The sequence below is a fragment of the Corvus hawaiiensis genome, chromosome 8, assembly GCF_020740725.1.
Source record: "Corvus hawaiiensis isolate bCorHaw1 chromosome 8, bCorHaw1.pri.cur, whole genome shotgun sequence".
NCBI classification, from domain to species: Eukaryota; Metazoa; Chordata; class Aves; order Passeriformes; family Corvidae; genus Corvus; species Corvus hawaiiensis.
Window position 1 is genome coordinate 20531593 of NC_063220.1, and position 15441 is coordinate 20547033.

At 44.4% G+C, this 15441-nt stretch overlaps 1 protein-coding gene across 5 annotated transcripts in view; it reads right to left on the minus strand.

Moving 5' to 3' along the window:
• Window positions 1–15441, minus strand: part of PDLIM1 (PDZ and LIM domain 1) — a 44350-nt gene that overhangs the window by 13512 nt on the left and 15397 nt on the right. For all 5 annotated transcript variants that reach the window (XM_048311242.1, XM_048311240.1, XM_048311243.1 and 2 more), the window contains exon 3: window positions 8792–8876. In XM_048311242.1, coding sequence (XP_048167199.1) covers window positions 8792–8876 — 85 coding nt within the window. The remainder of the gene's footprint in view (window positions 1–8791; window positions 8877–15441) is intronic.

Consider the following 15441-nt stretch of genomic DNA (forward strand, 5'->3'; position numbering starts at 1 on the left):
TGAGCTTTTACTGCCCTACGAACATCTCACAGCAGTTGTTTGATATAGTTACAGGATAAACACTCATTAGAAAAAAGTATGACTTAAATCCCCCTACAGATCTTTCTTTAAATCACTTTTTTGTCTCCAGACTTCCTTAGGCAGCTGGCCAGCCTTCCCAGGCTGACAGGTGGGAGTCATCTCACTTCATGGCATTCAAATGCTATTTATGGCATCAAGCAGAGCATAGGACGCCTTGGAGAAGAGTGGCGTGGATCCAAACGCCCTCATGAATTACAAGTCATTTGAAATCATTTGAATCAAGATGTTCAGGTGCAGAGTGACAAGGCTGCTCTCCCATGGCTTTCTGGCCAATATGTATGGATGTTAGCCATGAAGCTTTCCCACATACCAAAGGAAAAAAGACCCTGGAGTAATTAGCTAATCTCCCTTTCTTGCAATCTCATTCAAACCACATAACAGGACTTGTGAAAATAGTCTTTCCCATGGCAAACCCATGGATTTTAGCAAAAAAAAAATTTACTTTAGCCTGTATATCAAACCATGGGGAACAGTTATCTTATATCAGCACTAAAAACACATGCTAGACCACCATGCAGAGGCCATGAGTGGGAGAGGGTTACAGATGTGCACATAAATAGTCAGCTTCATGAAAGACTGAGGCAAAAGGTTTAGGCTAAGGAGGTTATATTCTTAGGTCAAATAGGCTCAAAGTTGAAATCATGTCACAACATGCATTGAGGAAACACTTAAGCATTAACCAAGAATTAGAGAAAGGGAAGTAATTTACAGTTTGGTTTGGCTTTTTTTAACTCTGGCTTCCTAAGAAAGTAAGGTGTCTCAATTACATAGCCAACATGCACATGGGCATGTTGAATCTTTGAATGTGTCAGCCAAGCCCAAATTAGTTTGAACAGTGATGGAGGCCTCAAGGATCCTTAATTTCCTGCAAGTGTTGAGAAAATAGGGCAGCTACATGGAGAAGAGACTGACATCACATTAGTGCCTTGACTCCAAGAACTGCCACACACTCTGGCACAGAATCCACATAGGACCTTTTGTCCTACTTTTGGCCACCAGGTAGGTTTTCTGCTGTGCAGTAACACCAAGACCGTAAGTCCAGCTTTCCAAAGTGTTGGGACATCTTCAGGAGCTCTCAGGTGTAGAGAGGTCACTGACTATAAGGGAGTTTATAACAGTTAAATAGAGAAATTGGTGCAGAAGCTGATGTCTGAAGATTAAAAAAATCCCATCTGGAGAACAGCACAGAAGGTGAATAACCCAAGTGTCTACAGACAAGTATTACAAGAGCACTAACAGTATAAAGGACATTTGGACAATCCAAATTCTCCAGCACTTCCTGTTACGCCAAGCTGTTCTTTCTGCTCGAGCTGTGGAAGGAATTTGCAAAGAACAAGTGCCTTCATGATCCCAAGATCAAATGATAACATGTTCTCACTGTCAAATACATTTATCTAGGGATTTTCCCGAACTGCCAATCTAGGGCCTGTGCTGTGCAGCAGTTTTGTTAAAGCCCCTGATCATGGAGTTGTGTTTATGTGATAGTCTCTCACTCAATACTAGAAAAAAATCAGGTAAGTGACACTCCCAAAAACCTGTCTACCAACAGGCAAGTGGAAAATGCTAATACAAAAACCCAGTTGTACTGTGCATATATGTGGGGACAGCACCTGGTTTATGCATTTGAGATGCCTAGGGTTTGCAGCATCTCTAAGGCTGTGGCAATCCCAGGACCAACACAAGGAAAAGGGGGCAAGTAGCATTAAACAGCATCCCTGGCTGGAGCACAGACTGCTAGAGCAGTAAGCAATGGTCTGTTTGCAAAGGAAGAACTGGCAATCAGCTAAAAGGGCATGATCTTATCTAGTCAGGACATGACCTACTCTTTCTTTGAGAGTAGTACAGAGGAGTGTGACCAATGTTAGATCTCTTCAGAGATACCTTCTGTTGGCACCTGCAGGCAGAACTGGAAGCACTTGCCTCACTCTCCCTGCAAGCTGTGGCACTTCCTCAGTCCCCTTATACCAGCCCTGTCAGCAGCGAGCAGGGATACCAGCAGTGGTTATTTTGGTCTGAAGCTGGGGTATGGAAGCTCACAAGCCACCAGGTAGGATATTCAAGAGCAGTATTTTACCACTATAAACTGATACCATGATACTTCAACTGCTTTGTCTGCACAGACATCAGCCTTGCTCCCCTCCTTCCTTTGCAGGGGTTATGTTTCCAGAGGAGCCAGCAGAGTGACTAGACCAAGCTAAACTAGATTAGCAGCTGCACAGACTTCTCTGCCAGCTGATTCCGAACTCCGGCTTCACTTTGAAAATGAAGCCATTCCTTCAACAGACCCCTCCCTACCTGAAACTACACCATCTATAAGAACAAGCTCCAAGTGGCTTTGGAGCACAACCCCACATGCTCCCACTGCAAATGTCCCCATCTCACAGAAAAAGCTATTTTTCAATCCCAAAGACAAACAACGTTTGTAGGACCCTAGCTTCACGTCAGATATGCACATCTTCTGCCAGGTGAGTTTTCTGGGTGTTGGTGTTAGTGGCAGTAGCCCTCTCCAGGGGCAGATGGGACACAGCTGTGTGTTGCAGGAGCTGCAACAGGGCCACTCTAGCTGGGTGCTAAGGGGGTCCCACCACTGTCCTCCCAGCACAGAGCTGCCAGCAAAGGTGCCATGCTGTGAGGATGGGGAAAACATCCCTGTACCAGGGCAGGAAGCAGATCAGCATTTCCTACTGCACCAGCTGCAGGCTGCGTCATGGGGAATTATCTGGGAAAACAATGGCCCTTTCCTCCCTCTCATATGAGGCCGTCCTCAGTGATGCTGACATCCAGGCTGTGAAATCCCCACAGCTACATCAGCTGTCACTTCTGTGTCTGGAGCCAGCCAGTGGCTTGTGGCACGGGCTTCCCCCTCACCAATTGGACCTGTTTGATCAGGGCATGCGACTCCAGGGAAATTCCCCGCTGTCAGTGAAGCAGACAGCCAGACCAGGATGAGCCACCTCTATCAGCTGAGCTGGGACTCATCCTATGCACCAGTGGCATAAAGCCATCCGGACACCTCCATGGCCTTATGCCCTTGAGCAGGCTCGGAGCAGACTGGGGTGAGGGTGGGTTCTTGGGTCCCTTCCACCCTGCAGTGACGTGGCCGAGGCCATCCTGTGCAAGGCCTGCACTGACCTCACTACCACCAGAAACAGGAAAAATCTGGAGGCTTTTTGTACTCACTAAATAAACTAAACCAAGATGTGAGGGGTCAGACAGCCTCTCCCGTAAGTGGGGTTTTCCTCTCCCCACAGCATGGCCTGAAGGCATCCAGCTGGGCTGGGCTCTCATAGGTGCTGGCTAATCCCCCGCTGCCACCACACTACAGCACCCTCACTCCCCTGCCTGCCCCCTGCCCCTTCCCAGGTGACCTCTCTTCAATCTCTGGAGGAAAGAGAGGTCAAACATGGAGCAGGGGGCTGCTTGAAGCCAAAAACTAGTTTCAGGTGTGCAGTAGTGATTTAGAGACTGGCCAGCAGAGTTATTTCCTAAAGCTCCTGCTCTTGGAGTCAGGGGATTCACTCTGACCTCATGTCCCAAACTAAAAAAAACAATTTAAAAAATCAGCACCCAGACACTGCAGGGAAAAGCAAAGCCCCCACAGCCCCATGCAGCCAAGTGAGCCAGCAAAACTCGCTGCCTCACGGGGCCTCAGAAACATGGGATGTTTTTGCACCCCAAGTCACAGACCAGAAGCTCAGGGCAGGCGATGCTGGACTGCACACCTCGAGAGCCATGCCAAAAGGAAACAAGATTAAACATTTCTCAGTACAAATGTTTACTCAGCTCTAAGAAAACGGGCCCCTGACCAAACCAGAGAGTGAGAGCACTGTGGTGCTGTGGGCAGTGGAGGAGAGCAGAGACCAGCAGGCAAACCCCCCAGCTCCATCCTTGCCTTTGCAAAGTCACCCAGGGAGCAAAGGCTGTACTCAAGACCAGCTGACGTGTCTGGGGGAGGCCACTCGTGCCAAACACGCAGCAACAGCTCAGGAGAGGACATCTTTACGGCAAACTCTACCCCGTGCTATGTTTCATCAGCTGCAATCAAAAGTATTAAGAAGTGCCTTTACTTTCAGCTCTCTCTCTGTTATTGTTTGGGGTTTTTCAGCTATGGAAAGATCTTTTGCAATGCTTTGAAATCTGATTAAAAATTAGGAAGGGTTTGGGGTTTTGTTATTGTAGGGGTGTAAAACAACAAGACTGGCTTCCCACATCCTCTCTCTCCACATCCCTGACACATTCCACTCCCATGCAGTAATACCTTTTAACCAAAACCAGCAGGTCACGATATGCCAGCACAGCTCCCAGTCTCAAACAGTGTTGTTACTTTATATACCTATTGCTTCATGCATTGCCCACACATGCACAGCCTTATCAAAGGCCAAGCCAGTCACACACCCAGCTTCTATAGCCCCCGCCTGCTTCGTATCCAAGGAAATAAAATACACAAGACGGAAACAATGACATCACTCTGCAAGGAAAAGGATGAGCACAGGACAGGCACTTTTAAGAAGGAAGACAGAATTGGCTGGTCTGTTTCTCTCATCCTAAAAATACCCTGATTCACCCTCAGAGCTCCTCCAGCTGCTAACCTCTGTCTGAAGGTTATTTCTATTAAATAAAAAATCCTTATATTTGAAAGCTCTTACTTCTTGTGATTAAGAAGAGCTGAACTATCCACCTCAAACCAAGAATTTTCAATGACATTCTCAAGGTGTGATGTTAATATTTGTGCCTTATTGCAAGGAGGTATATAGCCTTCAGGGAGATGGACAAGTTTTTGGAGACAGTCCTGGTGTTGACTGCCCTTGAAGGTGGACTCTCTCAGCTCTTTCCCTACATTAGCTCACTCAGCAAAAACTGAGACCTGGACCCCACTGGCATCTGTGTCTTACAAAAAAAACCACCCCAAAACAAGACAAAAATACTCAAACAAACAGAAAAACAAGACAGAACCCAGGTCTGACAAGGCCTAGCACTGTCAGAGGATATAGTTTTATTGTACCAAGGGGCAATACAGCCCTGCACATAGGTACTGATCTTACTGCCTGGCCCAAGATCACCAGAGAGCATGGCTGACTCGAAGTTAGGCTGGCCTCTGGTCAGTATCATAAGCCTTACAGCTACCTTAGTCACAAAGTAACTTGTTCTCTCTTGCTGTGATTGCTTTTCTCAAGAGACATTAAGCAGAAGGGAGAGGCAGACATGTTATTTTAGTCTTTCCCACTGTTGTGAGGAAAAGCTCTTGATGGGAAAATGCCACTGAGCAATCACCCTTAGGATCTGGGTTAGAAGTGCAAGTGAAATAACTGAGTAAATATGCTAAGAAGACTGTCATTTCCTTCCTCTAATGTTGCCATGGGCACCAAAACAAAGCTAGGTCAGCTGCTGAGCCATCACCACCGACAAGCTGCTGCACCTTTTGATGAAATGGAATTTTGTCATCACTCTTGCCTCAGCTTAAATTAATTTAGAAGGATAAGGATAATGGCAATGAAATAATAGTAAGACTGCAGCTCTTTCATGGGCAAAGATCAGCTTAGACAATGAAGTCAGTCTTTGGACTCAGGACTTCGGGGAATGCATGGGAGGTTGTAGAATGCCTTTTTATTTTCCAAAGGCAAATAAAAGTATCTTGAACTTACATTCCAAGTAAGGGAAAACACTTCCACAGGCATGATGCAGTATGTCACCAAATATCAGCCTCCAAATGGATTACAGCAGTAAACAAATAGTCCATTACAAATGGGGTAAAAAATCCTTAAGCAGGGATCTTAAAATATGTAGCTAGTCACAGACAAGCTCTTAAGCACTAGTTCCTGAGAAAAACTGAAAATTAAGTTATTTTGCAAGATTTTTTGTAGTAGCTACATCAATAAAATAGGAAGATGAAATGAAGGTGGAGAAGCATGAAAAATTTTGAAGATACCAAAGGTAGGAGAGGCAACATCTAACAAACTAATTCTAAGAAAGATGGTAATATATCTGAATAAGTCAATTTCTACAGCAAGGGTTTTAAAGATTTTTTTTTTTTTTTTGAGCCTGAAGTAAGGCTATTCACATGTATGATTTTATGTCTGCATTCAAAGGGCTATGTGCAAAGCCAATGAGAACCATTGTCAGAGGACCCTGGATCAGGACTTAAACAAACCACTTGGACTCAGCACATCCTATTTTCTTTGGTAAGTGAATTAATAAGTGTTCTGCACTAGACTGTTGCCAAGAAAAGCAAATATACTGTTTTCACTGGCCAGCAAGTAAAAAAACCTGAACAGCTCAGCACTGCCTTCGAAGATTCAGCTCTACTCACAGCTTCAACCAGTCCTGCTGGAAAAATGAGATCAGCATCTTTGTGGTAAAATTCATAGCAGTTTGCCATGTTGGTATACATACACACATAATCTTCTGCACTCTGCTACTGCTGCTTTGAAGCAGGCTTGGCCAAAACCCCTGATGATGCTGCAAAGACACAGCTCCAGAGTGACTTAGCCAACACTTGCCACAGCTCCGGCAGGAATCAGCATGCTCTTCTGATTTCATGCTCCAAGCAGAAAGACCTTGCTACAAAACTTACTTGCTGCAGTCAGCTGCTGAAAAAGGAAATGGGAAAAAAACCCCAAACAACCCACCAAACAAAAAACCCCACAACCTTACAACTTGATGGTGTTCATGACACTTGGCACAGCAGATTAGGATGTTCAGGCACTGTTATGCCGTAAGAGTAAACAGGAGCTTGTGGTTTGGAGACATGATACGTCTCCCCTCACACTGCTGAACTCCCATTTGAGTATGCAGCAAGCAAAGCCCTTTGAAGTTAAGCCCAGTGCTCTGAACAGCAGCAAGCCCCACTCACATAGGCAACTGCAAATGATTTAATCTGCTTTATTTTAAAGGAAGGGAATAAGAAAAGGCAAGACTTCTGTGAGTTTATATGTTCCTTTTACACCAGGAAATAACTCTTCTAGCATCAGCCATCGAAGGGGTCAAAGCCTAATTTTCAGGCAACCGCTGATTCTTAGCACAAGATTAAGACAATGGTCACTGCTCAGAGATAAACTCTGTAACACAAATTTTCCACACTCAGTTGTACATCAAGTTCTCCTGCTCAAGTCAGTTTAAGGTTGCTACCAATAAATTCAGTTGTACTATGGTTACAAACTAGCAGTATCATGATATCTATACAAAGGCCAGAGCTAGAACCAGGACTAAGACTGAGGTTAGGATTTAGGAAAGGATGTGCTCCACCACCAGCATTACTGCTAAATCCTGACCATCTATCCAGGCTGGACTGAGAAGAAAAGTGTGGTGGGGCAGTGAGTGACAGGGGGCTGCAGCAGTAGGCTTCTTGATGCAGTTAACTAAAATTAGTGAGCTACTTTAAAATCCTGCTTAAGGCATGTATTGTGCCCTATGTTTAATTTTGTGGCATTTAGCTAAATTCTTGCTAATGGCTGCATTGGGAAATTGATCTCTAGGATTGTGTGTCCTGCTGAATTAAAAGACAGCTCTCTGCATCCTTGCAGCAAAGCCTCAGTGCAGACTCTGCCCCGCTCCTTTGGCAAGAGATAGCCCCCAAGTCCCAAGGTTGAAACAGAGCCTTTCCAAAATCTGAGCAGCAGAAGACAGACCAGACCTCAGCTCAACAGTGTCACAGACAGGTGTCACCACATGGCTCCAGCTCAAACCAAGTCCAAATGGCTCAGTCTCGCAGTGTGCCTTGGCAGAGTTATGAAATACCTGGAGAATGCTGTACTGAATTCTAGGGCCAAGCAACACAGAGAAGCTTGACATGAAAGAGAACATGGACAGATCCCAGGCCAAGGTCTGGGCAGGGTGTTGCTGCACATGTGCTGCTTTAGTCTCAGGTCCTTTCCAACTGAAACAGCCATATTAATGCTTAATTAATTGCAGGGTCAAACTAGTTCTACAGTCTACTTATTTTGCTAGAAAGACTCACATGGCTTGCATTCTAGGGCCAGAATCCACTGGGGTCATGTCATTCCCCCAGTGAAAATCCAGAGGAATGCCACTGATTTTAGTGTAGTTATTTTAGATTTTTTGCAGTAAATCTAGCCCTGGCAATGCCCTTGCACAGATCACTCTTATTACTACATTCACTTGACAGAGGCAGCAGACCAATGAAGCCAGGCTGCCAACAGGTTACAAACCCAACTTCCTAGACAGAGGCTGCATGATCTGCCATACAGATAACAATGTAAGATGCTGGTGTATTTCTCTTCCACTTTCTCCACAGCTAGACTGCTAAGGGATTGCTGAGTAAAATTAAAAAATCCAAACCAACAGAAAACACTGTAAGAGTGAATAATATTCCTCACCCCTCAAGACTTTTCTCTCTATGAAAATCAACTGGCTTAGCACAGTAGCAATGATTTCCTGAGCCACACCTCTACAGTGCTGTCTGTGCCCTGTGGTAGGTGTGAGCATGCCGATGGTAGGAGACACCTCTGACCCAAGCAGGTTACCTTTGGCATGGTACCTGATTAGCTCTCCACAGCAGCAGGCTTCTCACCATGAGGGAGTCTGTCTCTCAAGGCCTCCAAGGGCCGTATGACCTCTTGATAGTATGGGGCATGATGCTATCCCCAACATGATTCACAGAGTGGCACATGCTCAGCTCCTTGGAGGATCAGGCCAGGAACTTCTCTCACAGGAGTAAGCAGGAACAAGAGCAGACAGTTATTCCAGTACTTACCTGTGGCTCAGAGGCCAGATTCATCTTATAAGGATGCGTCTTTCCCTCCTCATTTACAAGTGGTGACCAGACTTTTGCCTCCGTTCTGCAACATAAAAATTTTGAGTAGTTAATCTGTTTCCATCAGTGAGCACTGTTATTGTTATTAAAAGACTCAAAGTTCATCAATTTCTCAAACATTTCCACAGTCTCTTGTATATATAGCACAATCCACATCAGGAGCAATCTTCACAGCCTCATTTTAGGTACACAACATAGGTGGCTTAGATATGAATGAGGTCCTTGGAGCAAGACAAGATCTCAGCAGTGACTGCCCTGGCTTATCCTTTGTGACCCCGCAGGCAACACAACAGGCATGGGCTCCCACCCAGGCTGTCAAGCTGGTGGTTACCCAAAAGCAGAAGCTAGAGATATCCCTTAGAAGCAGATCCCTTAATTAAGTGGGACAATTCAGATTGTTTCAGCTTTTATGGATAGCCAGGAAAAGGAATGATTGTTGTCTGTATTGACTATACAGAGAACATTTTGTTCTTGGGGTTGGACTGTCCTGGAGATAAGCTAGAAATATTTCTTACATTTGGGTCTCCAGAATTTTCTTCTTATTTATGGTGGTATCCATGTTGAATAAACAGAAGCTTTTGGGAACGATGAAAAAAAAAATCCCAGCCTACAATGGGACTAAGAACTGAGACAAAATCATGTGACAGAGAATGTCTACATAACCTTTACCGGCCTGTGGTCTGCCCCAATTACTCACAGCAGTCTGAAACACAAGTCAAGATCTACAACTAAAACCAACTGATTTTACCATCATCATTGTGGAATTTTGCTGTGTCCCAAAGAATGACAAACAAGTGGTGAGGAAGAAGTGGAGTGCTTGGATTTGCTTGAAATACCTCGTGGGAAACATATGGTACCCACATTTCTCAGAAGTACAGACAGTAGTTAGCATCTCAGACGGACCAAACAGTGCCACTTTTCCCAAATTTTTTAATAGTAGTGAATGAGTGACTGCAGTACCGTTGAATGAAAACTGCTGTTCAGTGCTAAACATCGCATCATGCAGCAAACAGATGGCCGATAAACTCTCAGGATGAGGTCTGAAAACCATGTCCTGTGCTGTTGACAGGAGTCCTTTCTGGAATCTGCAACTGCAGATAGATGTACTTCCTAGGTATTTGTGGGTCAAGGACTAGCTATAATTTAAGTACTTAATTAGCAAAACAGGAATGCTTCCACCGAGAATTAACTGAAAGAGATTTTCCAGTTAAAGAAGGAGAAAGAGACTAGAAAAATAAAAGGCTTCTAAAACTGACAAAGGATGGAGAAACAGAGCTATCCACACATATTCAGTCCAGTCTGCACCATTCCTCTAAACGCCCTCCAAAGTCATAACATTTTTTAAACAGCCCAAACTTAGCTGAGATGCACACATACATCCCAGATATTTTCTGCATAAATAGTATTTTAATATTTGCATTCGGAGTGCAACTCAATGGGAGGAGATGGGAGGCAGCATTCTCAGTCAGGGAAGAGGAAGAGTTTTATTGACCTGCTATTCCCTTTATTGCACTGTGGACTTTAGAGAGAAGAAACTTGAATGAAGTGCGCTGCGCTGTACCTCCTTTCACAGGAAAAGTACAAACACACAGCTCACACCGGATGTCCTTTATGGGTATTCAGGTACAGCAAACCTTTGACTCTTGGTTATTGCATCGTGCAAGCCCAGCTGATACCTGACAACCTATGCCACTCAAATGCTGCTGTCTGGCAAACTGAGGCACACACGGACAAGTATGACTGTAACAGCTGCATGGTATCAGATCCACACCAATCTGATCATCGTCTTGTCACAACAGCTGCTGTTACTGGATGTCCAACATGTCTCAAGTGAATAAAAAACAACCATTCTCTCCTTGATTCTGGCAACCCATGATGAGGAACCAACAATACCACCCAGATTATGGCTATCAAGCCTCACACACCCATTTCTTGGACAGCTGTATTTTCCACACCTGAAGACTGTTTGCACATAGGGGAGCAGCCTGTTGACCAAAGCCTGTTGACCAAAGCCTTATTCCTTGAAAGTGTTTGGAGATCATGTATGACCAAGTTTCATCTCCTCTGGAAAAACAGGGGACACAGCAAAATATATGGAAATGAGACACCCAGCCAGCCAGGCTATAAGCAAAGGGACATTGGCTGGAGATGAAAGAGCAGCTCAGAGAGCATTAAACACTTCAGCTGACTTCTAGCATGAGGCATCCCTGTGCCAGTTCTCACAGCAGTGATCTAAGAACTTTTGAGGTAGCATTTTCTTTTACTTCAGTTTACTATCAGCTTTCAGAAGCACCAGAAGGCTTTATTCAGACTGAAAAATTTAAGCCTAGAGCAGGCCAGTGAATGAAGACAGAACAGAAACTTCCCCTCAGGCACTTGTTTTCATCCCACTGCCCCTCACTCAATGCATTTGAGGTGCTGGTGACACAGCACATTAGTCTTCAGTGGAGGAGAGGCAATTATGGCCAACTACTGCAGCCCACAGGTGGTTTTGAGCAGATTTTTCACCTTTATTTATAAGCAAGGCAAATAGCTCAAGTTTGTTCCCCAGACTGCTGCCATTCTACTCTGTCACTGGATATAAATGGAAGCAGCAAGGTCACTCCAAGCTTTACTTTCAATCCAGTCTAAAAGTTATCCAAACAGAAATGTTAAATAGGCCATGCATCTGTCCCTCTAAGGCAGGGAGGATAAAGCTTTCCCTTGTCTTCACAACAGCTGCAGCAGAGCCCCTCAGCCACTCTCAGCAGCCCATTTATGGCCCCAGCGAAGTGGAAAAGGACACAGCTTTGCTCTCCCTGGCTTTACCCAGCAGACCCTTCAAGGCACATGCCCCATCCCACTGCCATCCACCACATGTGGAGCCCGTGGTCGGTGGGTGTTAGGTAGGACCACTATGGTCTCAGCTCTCAGCAAGGGTTTCCTGGCTCTGCTTCTTGTGTCAGTGCCTGTAATTCTACTGAACTGTGGCAGGAGGAAGAAAAAGAGCACCTAAAAGTTCACCTTATGCCCCACTAGTGGCCCAGGGCTTACCTTCTGCAGCACTGGGAAGTGTGGGCAGCAGGCACAGACAGCAGGGCAGATTAGACTCACCATATTTGGATCTATCTGTATGTTTTCATATCTTAGTTTTACAAAGTAGGGAACAGGTGTCACAGTAGACAGCTAAAGCCAGCTTTGGTAACAGTACCCTCAGTCCACACCAGGCTGCTACTGGTAATGGCTTTTTGGAGGATTTTTTCCCCAAATTTGAGGGAGAAGGCCTCCAGCCAAAAAACCACCTCCATGCTCCCCTTGGCAAGGCTGTACCCCTGCCACCAAGCACAGCCATGCTAGCAGGGCTGCCAGACCTGCCTCTCCACTGGTGGAGGGGCTGGATGTCCAACAGCCTGCTGGGGAATCCCACCCTGTCTGGTGAAAGCCAGAGGCTTTGGCATCCTTGTCAGATCTCAGAGATTCATGATAAACTGATAAATATTTATTTTATAATATAGTTTCTAATGCATATTCTTTCAAATGAGACTCCATCAAAGAGCAACACTCAAATGGTGCAGGAGACAAAAACATGACACAAACAAGCCTGAAAATGAGGGTCAGGCAAGTTAATTGCACGTACATGTATATACAAACTTCATCATGTTTGCAGTTTACATTTCCATGCTGTTTCCTTACTACAGGATAGAGTAACCAAGACAGCGCCAGGGAATGAGCCATGCGTCTCCTGTTTCATACAGGCAGAAACCAAGACCCAAGATTAGAAAGAAATTTCTCTGATGCTAGTTTGGATGCAGAGGTACTGGTAGGAAAAGAAGGAAGGAAACTGTATGCAAGTCAAGGCAGGAATCTGGAAAGGTATTTGTGAAACAACACTTTTCAAGCAGCTTGGCTTGAACATGATGTAACATAAACATTACAAGAGCCTGGATTTTGCTATCAGTGCTTTGCATGCAAAAGCATTGATTCAAGGGAATCCACAGCTTCAAGGGAAAATTCAGAGGTGGAAAATGAGGGTCTAATTCTTTGTGCCAAGAACTGTGTAATTTCCATAAAGAAGAAAGGCACATCTACATTCTCATTTCAAACACTGGGATAGACACAACTAAGATACCAAAGTAGGAAATAAACCCCAAAAGACTGAAAAGTTTCTTGTGCAGCACGAAAGTTTTTGAGCTGAAAATGAGGAAAGACCTAAAGAATTTATCTTTCGCAATCCTCTCACCAGAGTTTTAGACAGGCATTTTAATAATGTTTAGAAACTAACTACAAGAGCTCTCAGGCTACCAGGAAGGTACCTTTTAATCAGCCTTTTAGCTACAACAGCTGTCAAATACAGGCCCTTAGCTTTAAACATGAATAGTCACTTTTAACAACCATTCATTAATGGACATATTCAGTTTGGTAAGCAAAACTGTACTCAGGCTGCATACAGCCTCTTGTCAATTCAAACAGCAATGACAGTCACAACTTCCTAGAGACAGGAGGCCCCAAATGCATTTCTCCATGCATGGCCCTCTTGTGTTTCAGCTATCTCTTTATACAACCACGAGAACCAAAAACGCAACTCCAGTTACACAGACGAAACAACAGAAGCTTATCTGGAGCAGGTTCATGACAGCTACAAAGGCTAAGACACACCTGACTGCTCAAACTCACACTGTTCTTGCACTAGCCAGCTGCAGAGTTAACTGCTACTGCCCCGCCAAAGAGGCTGTAAAATCACAACAAATACCAATCTTGATTTGCCAAAATTACTTTGAATGTGTCACTTGTTAGTAAAAGCTGCTGGCATGCACCCACAAGGGCTGGAAGCACCACACCAGCCATGGAGAGGTTGGGAGCGGCCACGGAGGGCCAGGCAACCTGCATGGCCTTATATAGCTGCACATTGAGCAGCTGGCTTTTCCCAGGGCCAAAGGAATTATTAGTAAGATGACAGAACTGGAAAACTCTTCTTGGCAGGAAAGCAAAAAAGCAAACCTAAATGAGTCAACGGATTCCACCAACTTCCTAGAACAGAAATCCAAGCCTATTGTGGCTTTGTGCAACTATTCCCCATAGCTCAGACCTGGGAACACATGGAGCAAGCAAGAGTGCAACGAAACCTACCACATAAAATGTAGAGGACATCATACATGTGCCCTCCTCTTCTTCATAAGCATCTACACATGATCCTTTCTGACAATCCATTTAACAGGTCCTGGTAGCAGATCTGACTTCCCTGATCTTAGCACTTTTCAAAGAACAAATACATAGCTTCGCTCCTTGGCAGCACTTTCAGCAAATTAAAAGACTATTGCAAACAAAGAAGGTGCACTAATGTATTATAAGCTGGCAGCAGAGTGGCAAAAAAGCAGCTTGAAATTTGAGGAAAATGACAGTAGGAGCAGAACAAGAGATTACATGTTTGCAACCCTTTTTCACAGATATTCCCCTCTACCACCCCCAAACTGCCTCCAGACATAAAGGGAAGGACTCACTATAGGAACACTTTCTTTGCTGAAAAAACACCTACATATACACTTTACCTTTGATTTGCTGAGGGCTGCACAGTTCTACCACCCATCTGGTGACTATAGCCACAGGCAAAGAGGCATTTGTTTCAGAAGTAATTTTCACCTGTGCTGCAATGAATATTTATCTGCTTTTGTACATCTGCAGCTACAACAGAACTGTGTGTCAAATTCATCATGAGCACTTTCACTGACATGGGTGATGCCTGGATCTTTTGACTATTATGTGAATTTTGTGGTAGCATTTGTTCCTCCTGTACCTTCTTTTCTTTGAATGTTCTCTGTCAGGGGAAGCATCTTACTCAAATAAATTCCCAAAGAAAGTTGATAGCTTTCTCCAATCTGTTGGACACATCTTGCTGCTTACACCCACTAATGGAGAGCAGCCCCAGGCGAGGCTTTGCTCAACCCTAATATGTCAGCGCAGTGATGTTCACACCCTAATTTGAAAAAAAACCAAAAAAACAACAAAACACCAGGAAAAAGAAGAGTAGCACTTCTCAAAGATTCAAAACTTCATTTTTCCTATGGAGAGACAAAAATCTCCCTGTGAATTTCTCAGTTCAGCAACCAGGTGGGCTTGAGTTGACTGAAGCACTCTGTCTTGAGCTTGATTTTATACTGCTGAAGACAATAATGCAACCTTTACTTTGGTTTCTTGGAAACTACATTTCTCTTGAAACAAAAAGCAAAATGAATAAACAAACAGAGGCTCAGAAAAGAGCGGGAGCTGCTAGACACAGTGAGTTCAGTGGGAATTCGTTATATACGGCAAGAGTGTTGAACACCCACTTTCGAGGCAGAAGACAGACCTTTCAAACTCTGTTCACAAATCTAATAGCAAAGGACCTAGCAGCGCCACTTAGAAAAGAGTATCCAGAGAAAGCAATTTGTGGCCAGGTTTTAAACCCTAGGAAATTAAGAGGTTTTCCCTTTTGGGTGAAAAAGCAGACCAGGCATGTTTTCTTCACCTAGAAAGCCGATACGTTTTTAATGGTGACTTGTGTTAGACTAGATTTCCTGCCTACAATCTGATCTGAAATATTTTTGGACTGCTACCATCGCTAAGAAAAATAGCGA